We start from the raw sequence: 12500 nt of genomic DNA, 5'->3' as shown, positions 1-12500 counted from the left end.
CGAGGACAGCGTTTTACTATCGCTTCGCAGAAGCGGGGGGCAGGGCCAGGAGGACAGTACTCTGTGGTGGAAAATAATGCTCGGCGCCGGCATTGCTTCGGAGGGGCGATAGTTTACGATGCTGTGCCTATCGGTACATAACTCGGACGGGGCTGAGTAGGCTCAAGCGAACTTCGCAACGTTCAGCACGGCAACTTGCGTGCTTTAGCACTCTCGGTGATGCTTCTCGTGGCTCAAGTTCGCTTGAGACTGCGCCCCTCCGTCGCGGTCCAAAACTAAACGTTATCGGCGTAAAAAAAGCAGTCCGTGGTTGTTGGAAATGTCTTAAACAGGAGTCGGACCCGGGATGTGTGGGTTGAGAGTCACTGAGTCACAAGCCACTGAGGCCAGTGCTGAGATTGGGTATTTGGGCTCTATTATCTGACAACGCCCACTTTTCCCAACTCTTCTAATGTAGAGCGAAAGAAGCCCCACTCATTATTAATTCATTTGGTGCAGCTGCATTGCTTACATGTTTTTAATCTGCTGTAGTTTTTAACCTGAAATTGAAAACAAACTACATAAACAGCCTTTAGGGGGAGATTGATTGATTGATTGATTTGCTCAAATCTGCCTGTGTCTGTCTCTGCGTCCAAAGCTATTCTCACAAAACAGCTGGACGGTTCAGTGGCAATTTTTTTGTGCCCACTGCCAATACAGCCGAGAAGCATACTCAATTTTTTTCCCATAATTTTTGCCAGACCCAAGGGGTCGGCCTACATGTGGCTTTGTCCCTCTTTCGTCCATACATGGGCATGTGGCTTTGTCCCTCTTTTGTCCCTCTTTCGTCCATACATGGGCATGTGGCTTTGTCCCTCTTTTGTCCCTCTTTCGTCCATACATGGGCAAAAAAGTCTGTCCCCATTTCGTCCATACATGGGCAAAAAAGACCTCGTCTGTCCCCCTTTCGTCCATACATGGGCATAAAAGGGACCTCGGTCTGTCATAAAAGGGACACAGGCTGACACGTCATGCAAAATGTATTCTGGGTCTGGCAGAACCAGGTCTCCTGGTCTTGTTCATATATATGTATTATTTTTCCATCTACCATTTTATGGAAGTGAACAAGGCTCGGATAGGGCCGAAGCCATGCCCAAATATGGTGTCATAGTGTCATACATGATGTGTCATAGACCAGTGGTTCTCAAAGTGGGGTCCAGGGACCCTCAGGGTTCGTTGAGGGGGTTCCAGATGGACCCATGCAGGTCTGTAACTCTGAGAGTGTACACATGAAAGAAACAAGCACACTTTGTACACCCACCCACTCTGTACACTGTCAGAGTTATGAGGGGCTTTGGAAAAAACAAAACAAAAAACACTGTGACGATTGTTATCCTATCGCCCTAAGAAGTGTGAGACCCCTGGGAGTCCACTCCTTTAGTACATTTAGTCCTGGGGCCAAGACATATTTTGGTACCACCTAAGGTGACCGTAAAGTTTTTGTATTTTTGTCTTCCTACATGTCTCTAGTTTATATTTTGGTATGATAACCCTTCCAATCTTGTAGCTTAATGGCAGTTATCACTACCTACCGGCTAATGTATCCGGTAGGAGACACAAAGTAGAATCTTTGTGTCTCCTACCCCGGGCAACAAATTATTGCGACAAAAAACAAAATATATCCATGTATTCAAGGCTTCATGGGGTGTGCAATTGATAACTTCTCAGATTTTTGGTGTTTGCAAAAAGACTGCTTTCCATAAGCTTGTAAAAGTTGACCCTCCTTCGGTCTGGGGTGGTCATAGCTGAATGGGTAGAGAGTCCCCCTGAAAAACTTAAAGGAGGAGTTCACCCAAAAAAATATTTATTTTCTATCAATTGCACACCCCATGAAGCCTTGAATACATGGATATATTTGTTTTTTGTCGCAATAATTTGTTGCCCGGGGTAGGAGACACAAAGATTCTACTTTGTGTCTCCTACCGGATACATTAGCCGGTAGGTAGTGATAACTGCCATTAAGCTACAAGATTGGAAGGGTTATCATACCAAAATATAAACTAGAGACATGTAGGAAGACAAAAATACAAAAACTTTACGGTCACCTTAGGTGGTACCAATTTGTGTTGAATATCAGTGTTGGCCCCTGGACTAATTACATTGGTTCTCAAAGTGGAGTCCAGGGACCCCCAGGGGACCTTGGTGGGGTTCCAGGGGGTTAGTTAACGTAGCATCACAATTTATCCATTTATATGTTGGCTATTCAAAAATAGCAGATCTACAAGCTCACAGCGAGCTTGTACATCTGCTATTTTTGAAAATATTTGAAAAATATGAACATTTTGAATGATTTTGGCATAAGACATTTTCAGATGGGGGTCCGTGGACAAATATATATCAATTTGTGGGTCCTTAACATGAAATAATTTGAGAACCACTGCTTTAATAGACCCTGTGCTGTCTATCAATAAGTATTGTGCTTGTCTGTATTTTCATCCACTGATTGATAACATTCCGATTTCTTTTTTTCATTAAAGTCACTGTGAAACGTGTTTATTTTAGTTTGTGTTATATATCATGTTGAGTTTCTGAAATGGTATGAAAAATACTCTCTCTCTCTCTGCCTCCCTGGGTCTCCTAATCCAACTCTATCTCCATTAGAATTGTGTGTGTGTGTGTGTGTGTGTGTGTGTGTGTGTGTGTGTGTGTGTGTGTGTGTGTGTGTGTGTGTGTGTGTGTGTGTGTGTGTGTTCTCTCCTGGTGGCCTGCTTGTTTCTTTCGCTTTCCTGTTCCTTTCCCTCTCTCTCTCTCTCTCTCTCTCTCTCTCTCTCGTCATTTATCCTTTCTTTGTAGTTTTTCCCCATCGGAACAACTTAGCTCCAGGCTGCCATAGAGCTGTGTGTGCGTGCATGCATGCGGGCGTGGGTGTGTGCGCGCGCGCACTTTGTGTGTGTGTGTGTGTGTGTGTGTGTGTGTGTAAATTGATTTGCATGTGAAAGAGGTAAACCCCATTAAAGAAATGAAAGTATTTCTCTAAACACCCAAACACACACAATGAAAAGACTGCTAGTTCACACAGTGTGGGAAAGAGAGGGATGGAGGGATGAGGGATGGATGGGTGGATGGATGGATGGGTGGGTGGATGGATGGGAGGGATGGATAGATAGTATGTGTATAGATAGAAAGACAGACAGACAGACAGACAGACAGACAGACAGACAGACAGACAGACAGACAGACAGACAGACAGACAGACAGAATTTAGTTATGTTTTGCTATAAAGTACAAACATACAATCATTCCTTATAATGGGGCCCAGAGGGCAAATTCCCATAACACACACACACACACACACACACACACACACACACACACACACACACACACACACACACACACACACACACACACACACACACACACACACACACACACACACACACACACACACACAGTAAACAGTGTTTAAATGGGGTTGCGGGCTGATCTCCTTGAGAGACTGTTTGTTTATGTGATCAAATCAGGAGTTACGGCTGAGTTGCTGCTCTGGGATCAGAGATATAGTCAACCTGGAAAGGTGCGTTCTGTGTGGAGCAAATCTCCACCAGGAGACACATACCCTCCCTGCCTCCGGCGTTGTGTGTGCGTGTGCCTACCATGTGATGACATTATTTCGGTGTTGTGCATGAAAGGTGTATGAAAGGTCACAGGGCAACGGGGTGAAGGGCTACGATAAAGGATCGATAATGCCTTGTGCCAATCATCGTCACTTTGGGGCAGAAACATTGTGAAATCTGTGTGTTTGTGCTGTGTCTATGTAAGTGTGACAGTATACCAGAGTAATGTGGCTACAAAGTGAGGTAGATTTCATGAGATTTTCAAGGATGTCCCCAGTCATTTTCAATCATAGACTAACCAACAACCATGGTGATCAGTAGCCTGGTAAACCCTCCCTCCGGAAATCTCATTTCCATTTGATTTCAGGAGTGAGTCTGGCCTGCTCGCCCATTCTGAAATATTGGCTGTGGGCTGGAGTTGGGCAGGAGTAGTACCGTTGACTGACAACCCCTTCAGCCAATGATCGTTGTTCCCCTCCAGCCAATCAGCAGACCTCCAGACTAATGTGACGCAACGGGACTTTTGAGACGGCCATGCGTGGCACTGCCCGCCCCTCCCGGTTCTCTCCCCTCAAAATGTCCTCGGGCGCTAGGACCCTGCAGCATTCCTTTTTGAGCCTTAAATGTTATAATAGACCCCTTAACAGACGACGTCATACTGGCTGCGTGCAGCCAGTATGCGCGCAACGAAACCCATTATATCAGGTCTCGTTAGGACGCGTCTCACTAGCCAACACACACAAGAGGGGGTTGGGGTGTGCTGAAACCAGTGCACCCCGAAACAGGTTGGGAATTGATTGCGTGAAACAATCACCTGTGCGTCCAGGCTCAATGTTAGTAAACAAATAATTGGTCTATAGAGTGAAAGGAAGTCGGATAAGGCTGAATCCATGCATTTGTGTCCATTTGTGTGCCAGCCATTTGTGTCGCCCCCTATGGGTCAAAGTGATTTTCTTTTCTTTCTTTTTTTTGTGTAAAAAAGACCCTCCCACAAACTTTTTAAAAGCCAATCGTTATGGAATATAAAATATCTGTATGATACATGTTTATTCTCCTCAGATAACATGTAGCAAATAGACATATAGGCCAAAAACCTAAACTATGCTGTTACAGCGCCACCATTAGGCCAACTACAAAAAACGTATGTCTGTCTGTCTGCTCAGACAGACAGACAGACAGACAGACAGACAGACAGACAGACAGACAGACACACACACACACACACACACACACACACACACACACAGGCAGTAGCCTATGCACGCGCATGCGTGACTGCGTGGACACACACGCACTTACTTCTGTTCCCAATTGCTCTGTGTAGAGAAGCGACTCTGCACCAGCCTGAGCGAGAGTCCAACAGTGTGTGTGTGTGTGTGTGTGTGTGTGTGTGTGTGTGTGTGTGTGTGTGTGTGTGTGTGTGTGTGTGTGTGTGTGTGTGTGTGTGTGTGTTCTGTGGTGGTCATGTGACGGCGGAGGAGAGTGAGAGAGAGAGAGAGAGAGAGAGAGAGAGAGAGAGAGAGAGAGAGAGAGAGTTAGGCAGTGAGAGAGAGTTAGGCTGTGTGTGTGTGTGTGTGTGTGTGTGTGTGTGTGTGTGTGTGTGTGTGTGTGTGTGTGTGTGTGTGTGTGTGAGAGAGAGAGAGAGAGAGAGAGAGAGAGAGAGAGAGAGAGAGAGAGAGAGAGAGAGAGAGAGAGAGAGAGAGAGAGAGAGAGAGAGAGAGAGAGAGAGACAGTCAGTCAGACGCGGACTAGAGACCACAGTGTAATGAATGCTCAGAGAGGACAGAGTGTCTAGGAGGGTTACCCGGCGAGGGACGAGGACACACAAACACACAGACCGCTGTACTGACGGCTGCCACCCGGGCAGGGACCGATCGAGGACAGAAGAAAAAGGGAGACAAATTGAAGGAAAAATCCTCTCAATCAAGCTGGTGTGGTTGAGATCTAGTGGAGATCTAGTTGAACTTCTTCTGATTGGACACAAACTTCTAAGGACGCTCCTTTTTTATTGTTTATTTGTTTCATCTTTTATTCTTCTTAGTTTTTTTAAATTATTTTTTAATCAGTCCTAAACGGGGCTGTGCGTGTGAGTGAGTGTGTGTGTGTGGTTGTGAGTGAGTGTGTGTGGCTGTGAGTGAGTGAGTGTGTGTGTCCGTGGATCTCGGTATAGATTTGCCACCCTGATAAAACAATCTTTTTTTCTCCTTTCTTTTTTTTGTATCAAAAGTGGACTCTCTTTTTATATTTAAACTATATCTCTTTATTTATTAATTTATTCCCTCAAGTCAAACTATTTATTTCCATTCTTTTTTATACAGGCCTATATAAATCTTTATTTTTTTTTGTATTTAAAAGTCTACTAACCTAACGGTTTGTTGTCGGGGGAAAAAAAGGGCTACCAGTCCGGTGTTTGATTGTGCGTGCGTGCGCGCGGGTGCGCGCGTGCGTGCCGTCCCCTCTCTCTCGGGGTCCATTAGGTGGATCGTAATAATAATGGTTGGTGAAATGATGGAAAGTAAAGACAAACCCAAACCCAGCCCGGATTACCTGATGCAGCTGATGAACGACAGGAAGCTGATGAGTAGCCTGCCCAACTTCTGTGGCATCTTCAACCACCTGGAGAGACTGCTGGACGAAGGTACGGTCATCTTTATATAGACTGCTTTATAGAGACTGTTGGATGAAGGTAGGGTCATTGTATAGAGACTGTTGGACGAAGGTAGGTTCACTTTATAGAGACTGCTTTATAGAGACTGCTGGACGAAGGTAGGGTCATTGTATAGAGACTGTTGGACGAAGGTAGGGTCATGTTTATATAGACTGCTTTATCGAGACTGCTGGACTAAGGTAGGGTCACTTTATAGAGACTGCTGGACGAATTAGGGTCATTTTTATAGACACTGCTGGACGAAGGCAAGGTCCACTTTTATAGGAAAGATTGCATGGACAAAGGTAGGGTCATTTTTTATAGACCTGGAGGGACTGAAACTGAGATAAATACAATTCAAATACTGTAGGCCTTTATAATAATCATCACAATATTGCTGCCATGCAACATCTCTCCCATATGCAGCTTGTGTCCATCCCCTGCCTCCCAACTAGTATGACAACTAACTGACATCCTCCTTTCATCTTTATAGGGCTGTCACGATTATGATTTTATTTCTTACTGAAGCTGACGATTAATCGTCATACAAATAATCGAGATTGGAGATTTAATTGTGTGGCTTTTAGACTCAACAAAAGTTCCATGGGGCAGACCATGTCCAACCTTTTACATTTCACGGACCTCCTATAACTCTGACAGTATACCAAATGGAACCAAATGGACCCTAATGGGTCCATTTGGTTCCATACTGTCAGAGTTACAGACCTGTAAGAGTCAATTTAGAACCAACTCCCTAAATTGAGAACCATTAGGCTAAACGTGGTGGTTGTCACTGCATGGTTGTCAAACCCTTTCATCATGTTAAGACAAGGACCCCCCAAATTGATAGCCCTATGTGTTTGTCCTGCAGACCCCGACCCCCATCCGAAAATATTTTGTGCGAGCAACCCCCCTAGGAACCCCACCCCAGGCTGGGGGTCTCGGGACCCCACCTTGAGAACCACTGGTCTAAAACAGTGGTTGTCAAAGCTTTTTCATGTCAAGGACCCACCAAATTTGTCCGTGGACCCCCCCCTCCGCTACCCCCATACCAGATTTGTGTTGTTGTTGAAATGTTTCAGTTCAACATTTTTACAATTTCTTCAAGAGTTTTTTTGTTGTTGAAAATAGCAGATCTACAAGCTCACAACGCAGCTAGCTTGTAGATCGCCTATTTCCAAATAGCTGATTTATATAGGGTTAAAAGTTGGTACACTGGATGTTGGTTGGTTCTCTTTTAGAGATGGTGGATGGTGTGGATGCATGTGATCCTATATTAAGTCATTTAGCTGGGGACCCCCTGGAACCCCTTCAAGGACCCCTGCGGGTCCCCGGACCCCACTTTGAGAACCACTGGGCTAAAGAACACAAACTACACTGCTCTATTCATAATGATTGTTCATGTAGACTCATGGGCGATATGGACGAATCAAGTATCGCAATATTTTTGATCAATACTTCAATGTGGATATTTTGATGATAATCTTGTATTGTCAATGTCATGATAATATTAATTTTTTCGTTTGTTTTGTTTAAAAAAATACCAGATGGCAATTTGTTTGAAAGTAGCCTATATTTGTAGGTTGCCTTATTGCGTTAATATGAAAAATATGACAAATCCCAGACAATACAGTCTCATCATGATATCGATATTGATCGGCTATATTGCCCATCTCTAGATGGAAAAAAAGTATTGTGAAATAGTCACTTGAATAATTTTTGCCGGGTCCAAAATGATTGTTTCCTCTTACTTCCGTATATAAGCTGACTGTCGTAGCCATTATCCACGTTGCATCCGTTTTTATTGGGGGGGGTAAAGGTTTTGATCCCTAAACAGACTAGCCTGGGAAACCATCCCGGTCGCCCAATTCACATTGGGCCCTATTTTCACCAGTGGCTTACCCATTATCCCTAAACTTCTTTGCCATTTTTTACTATTTTTAAAAACATTTTCAAATAGTTCAAATAGTAGATCGGTTAGTTGAAATATTGAAAATGTTTTTGAAAATAGTACAAAATGGCAAAGAAGTTTAGGGATAATGGGTAAGGCACCGGCGAAAATAGGGCCCACAGTGTATTCTGCAGAATACACATGGAAATGTGAATTCCACGATAACAGACAGGTGCTGCGTTGTGACGCTGCAAACGGCATGAGTTCTGCCTTATAGGTGTTTACTCAGGGAAACAAGGAACCTTATGCCACCGAGGTGTTGTGATGTGGAGTGGAGTGGATTGCGCCACCTAGTGGCTGAGTGTTGTGTAGAGGCAGTGCTTCTGCAACCTTTTCTTCCGGATCACGGCGCACCCATCTGACAACCGCTGCCGTGTTAAGTGGTCAGGTGGGTGGGCCGCGATGCATTTGTCAGAGCATGCTTATTGTTGAGGCTTGTATCAATGGAACTAACGTAGTATACTTTAGTACTTATTTATTGGTATCACTGTAAAAACAAATTTTTAAAGGTTAGAAATATATATATTTTTTCTTACTTTATATATATATATCTTTTTTTTTAATCATTTTTTTATTTTTATGTTTTATTAAAATAAAAATCTTAGTGTTTTGCCTATTATTCGGGGACCCACTTGCAATACCCTAATGGCCCACCAGTGGGGCCCCCGGCCCACGGGTTGAGAACCAGGGGTGTATAATATAGCAACCTTTATAAATCACAGAAATCTGGACTGATGCGGCTTGACTTGGACTCTGTGACTCCTTTTAACTACACTGTGACATGTAGTGAGCTTGTAGATCGGAGATTTGGTGTAGAGGGGAAGACAAAAAAAAAAGGTTGGGGGACAAGTAAAGACCCCCTGGGAAGACCCTGGTTAACCAAGTAAAGGGTGTATCAACTTAAACCCCTGTAGTTTTAAGAGAGCTGGACTCGCATCGTGAACTTGTAGATCGTCTATTTTTGGCTAATGTTCCCCCCCAGAATATGAACGCTGGGGTTCAAGTGGTTGAAGTGGTTAAGTTGTACACTCTTGAGTAAAATGCATGAATTAGCAGAGGATTTGACTGTAAAACAGGTTACAATTAACAGTAAAGCCATCAGTTTTCTGTCAGTAAAACGAGTGAAACCTGTTAAATTATAGTCAAGTGCATTTTGTTGGTGTTGGGTGGAAACCTTTGTTTCCTTTGTTATTAAAACATTTTAAAAAGTGAAAAAAGCAGATCTGCAAGCTCACATTGTGATCTTGTCGATCGTCTCTTTTCACTACGTTTGTGGGACACTCCTGTGTGACGAAGTGGGACGTTGATTTACAGAAACGTGCATAAAAAAAGACAAAATAACGGAGATACAAAGTTAATAGAAGATAATTTATGAACTGAAGCAAATTGTATTTGAATGGTTAACACTGTGTGCACGTTTGTGTGTGTGTGTGTGTGTGTGTGTGTGTGTGTGTGTGTGTGTGTGTGTGTGTGTGTGTGTGTGTGTGTGTGTGTGTGTGTGTGTGTGTGTGTGTGTGTGTGCGTGCGTGTCCTTGCATGGTGTGCATGGTGATGACCTCACACAGACTGGCCTCTCTCAGGTCCTCAGGATTCTGGAACCATTTGTTGCTTCAAATGAAGCTTTAGTCACACACTGCAACACTGACTACACAACACTACACATAACTACACAACACCACACACGACTACACAACACCACATGCCACACTACGTGCTGCTACACACTCTACACAACACTACACACAACTACACAACACCACGCACGACTACACACAACTACACACAACTACACAACACTACAGCACTACTACACAACACCACATGCCACGCTACACACTGCTACACACTCTACACAACACTGCACACTACACAACACACTGCACTACAACACAAAACACAACAGTACACACTACACAACTACAGACACTACACAACTACACACTACACAAAACAAAACACAACACGGCACACTACACACTACACACTACACAAAACACAACACTGCACACTACACACTACACACTACACACTACACACTACACACTACACACTACACAACTACACAACTACACAACCACACAAAACACAAAACACAACACTACATACACTACACAACACTCTACACTACCCACTACACAAAAAAAACACACTACACTCCACACAATTACACACTACACTAGTAAGGGTAAATGGTGCATTTATCTAGCCCCTTTATCCACACGCACGCATGCACGCACGCACGCACACACGCACCGATGGCAGAGGAAACCATGCAAGGCACCAAGCTGCTCTTTGGGAGCAGTTAGGCGTTCAGTGTCTTGCTCAAGGGCACTTTGACACTAACTCAGGGGCAGCCAGGAACCTTTTCTGTTCTCAAACAAACACTCTACCTCCTGAGCTACTGCTGCCCTGCCACTGCACACAATAACAATGCAACGCGTTAGATAGCATGTTATGTTGTAGACCATTGGTTCTCAAAGTGGGGTCCAGGGACCCCCCGGGGTCCTTGGGGAGGATACCAGGGGGTGTCCAGAAAATGTAGTTAATATGGCGTCACAATCATTTTAACCACTTTAACCATATTTTATACTTTGCATTGGCTATTCAAAAATAGCAGATCTACAAGCTCATGAGCTAGTAGATGAACTAGTAGTAGCTTGTAGATCTACTATTTTTGAAAAATCCCTGGCGCAAAATATTTTTTAGATGGGGGGGTCCGCAACCAAATACATATCATTTTAGGGGTCCTTGACATGAAAACGTTTTGAGAATCACTGATGTAGACAGATGCCAGGTTCATTGTTGACCGGACGTCCTATAGTTTGTTTAGTTTCAATATATTATCATTTTTTTATTTATATATACTGTTTAGACTGATGATAGGTTCTTGGTCTTGGCAAACTGTCAGAGCTGGCATGTGGACTACATGTCTGCTATACAATTACTGGTGGTTCTCAAAGTTGGTTTGTACAAATGGAACGAAACAGACTCGTAAGGGTCCATTTGGTTCTATTTTTCTCAGAGTTCCAGACCTGAAAGGTTCCATTTGGTTCCATTTGTACACTCTCAGAGTTACAAACCCGTAAGGGTCCATTTGGTTCCATGACTATGAGGTAGTTGGAACTTTACAGTATTGTTTGAAACTATACATTAATGTTTGGAACTATAGAGTAATGTTTGGAACTATACATTAATGTTTGGAACTATACAGTATTGTTTGAAACTATACATTAATGTTTGGAACTATACAGTAGTGTTTGGAACTATACGTTAATGTTTGGAGCTATACAGTAGTATTTGGAACTATACATTAATGTTTGGAACTATACAGTAGTGTTTGAAACTATACATTAATGTTTGGAACTATACAGTATTGTTTGAAACTATACATTAATGTTTGGAACTATACAGTAGTGTTTGGAACTATACATTAATGTTTGGAACTATACATTAATGTTTGGAACTATACAGTAGTGTTTGGAACTATACAGATAGGACCGATCTATGGCTTTGTATTTGGAATACATGAAATGTATGTAATATCACAGCCATTCTATGGCTAGGGTTTGCTAATATTATGTTCACTTGCAAATTGGAAGTCAATGCACTGATTTATTATTTGAATTCAATGATGGACCTTTATTTCTTTAATATAACTCAGACATACAATTTATGGTTCTGATTGTTAAAGTAATGCTAGGTAACCTTTTCAATAAAACTAAAGTTAAATTGTATATCTTTTGTGAGTGGCAAATGTTTCACAACACCCACTCCATGAATTTCACCCCCGAAAGCCTTTTATTTATATATTTTCTGTTGAACGTTGTCGGGGTTGACTGTCCCGCGAAAATGACGTCATCTGGCCGGAAAATGGAAGCGGAAATGCACCGGTTTCCTGTTTGGCCAGGAACTACTGCACCGGTTTCCTGTTTGGCCAGGAACTACCGTGCTAATAACAAAAAGGAAACTCACGCTGATTTTAAGAGATTTTATGATTTGAAGAACGAAAAAAAAAAACAGAAAAAGAAAGCACAGCTCACGGTAACTAAAGCTCCACTGGCTAAGAGAAACGATCCACAGATCGTATAAAACAATTAAAAGAACGCTTTTTATAACGCTTCCGTCTTCCGGTGAAAACTAATGGAATTCTGGGTAACGCAGTAATAAACGAACGGCCTGCAGTGACGGTAATCATAGATATAGAAACCTAGATACCTCATTGGCCTCTGCAGTTCATTGGAGCGACGTGCTTGATATGGTGGCCACCATATTTCCGGGGCAACGGGCACTGGCCAATCACAGCGTG

At 43.1% G+C, this 12500-nt stretch overlaps 1 protein-coding gene across 2 annotated transcripts in view; it reads left to right on the top strand.

Moving 5' to 3' along the window:
• Positions 1-5407: 5407 nt before the first annotated feature.
• The window catches only part of qkib (QKI, KH domain containing, RNA binding b), a 60391-nt gene continuing 53298 nt past the window's right edge, over positions 5408-12500 (top strand). For both annotated transcript variants that reach the window (XM_084077119.1, XM_084077118.1), the window contains exon 1: positions 5408-6234. In XM_084077119.1, the coding sequence (XP_083933245.1) occupies positions 6090-6234 (145 nt within the window). In that variant the 5' untranslated portion in view covers positions 5408-6089. The remainder of the gene's footprint in view (positions 6235-12500) is intronic.

This window comes from Gymnoscopelus microlampas (genome assembly GCF_963454915.1).
Source record: "Gymnoscopelus microlampas genome assembly, chromosome: 13".
Classification (NCBI taxonomy): Eukaryota; Metazoa; Chordata; class Actinopteri; order Myctophiformes; family Myctophidae; genus Gymnoscopelus; species Gymnoscopelus microlampas.
Note: the sequence above shows the minus strand (reverse complement) of the source record. Positions and strands in the feature narration are given on the sequence as shown.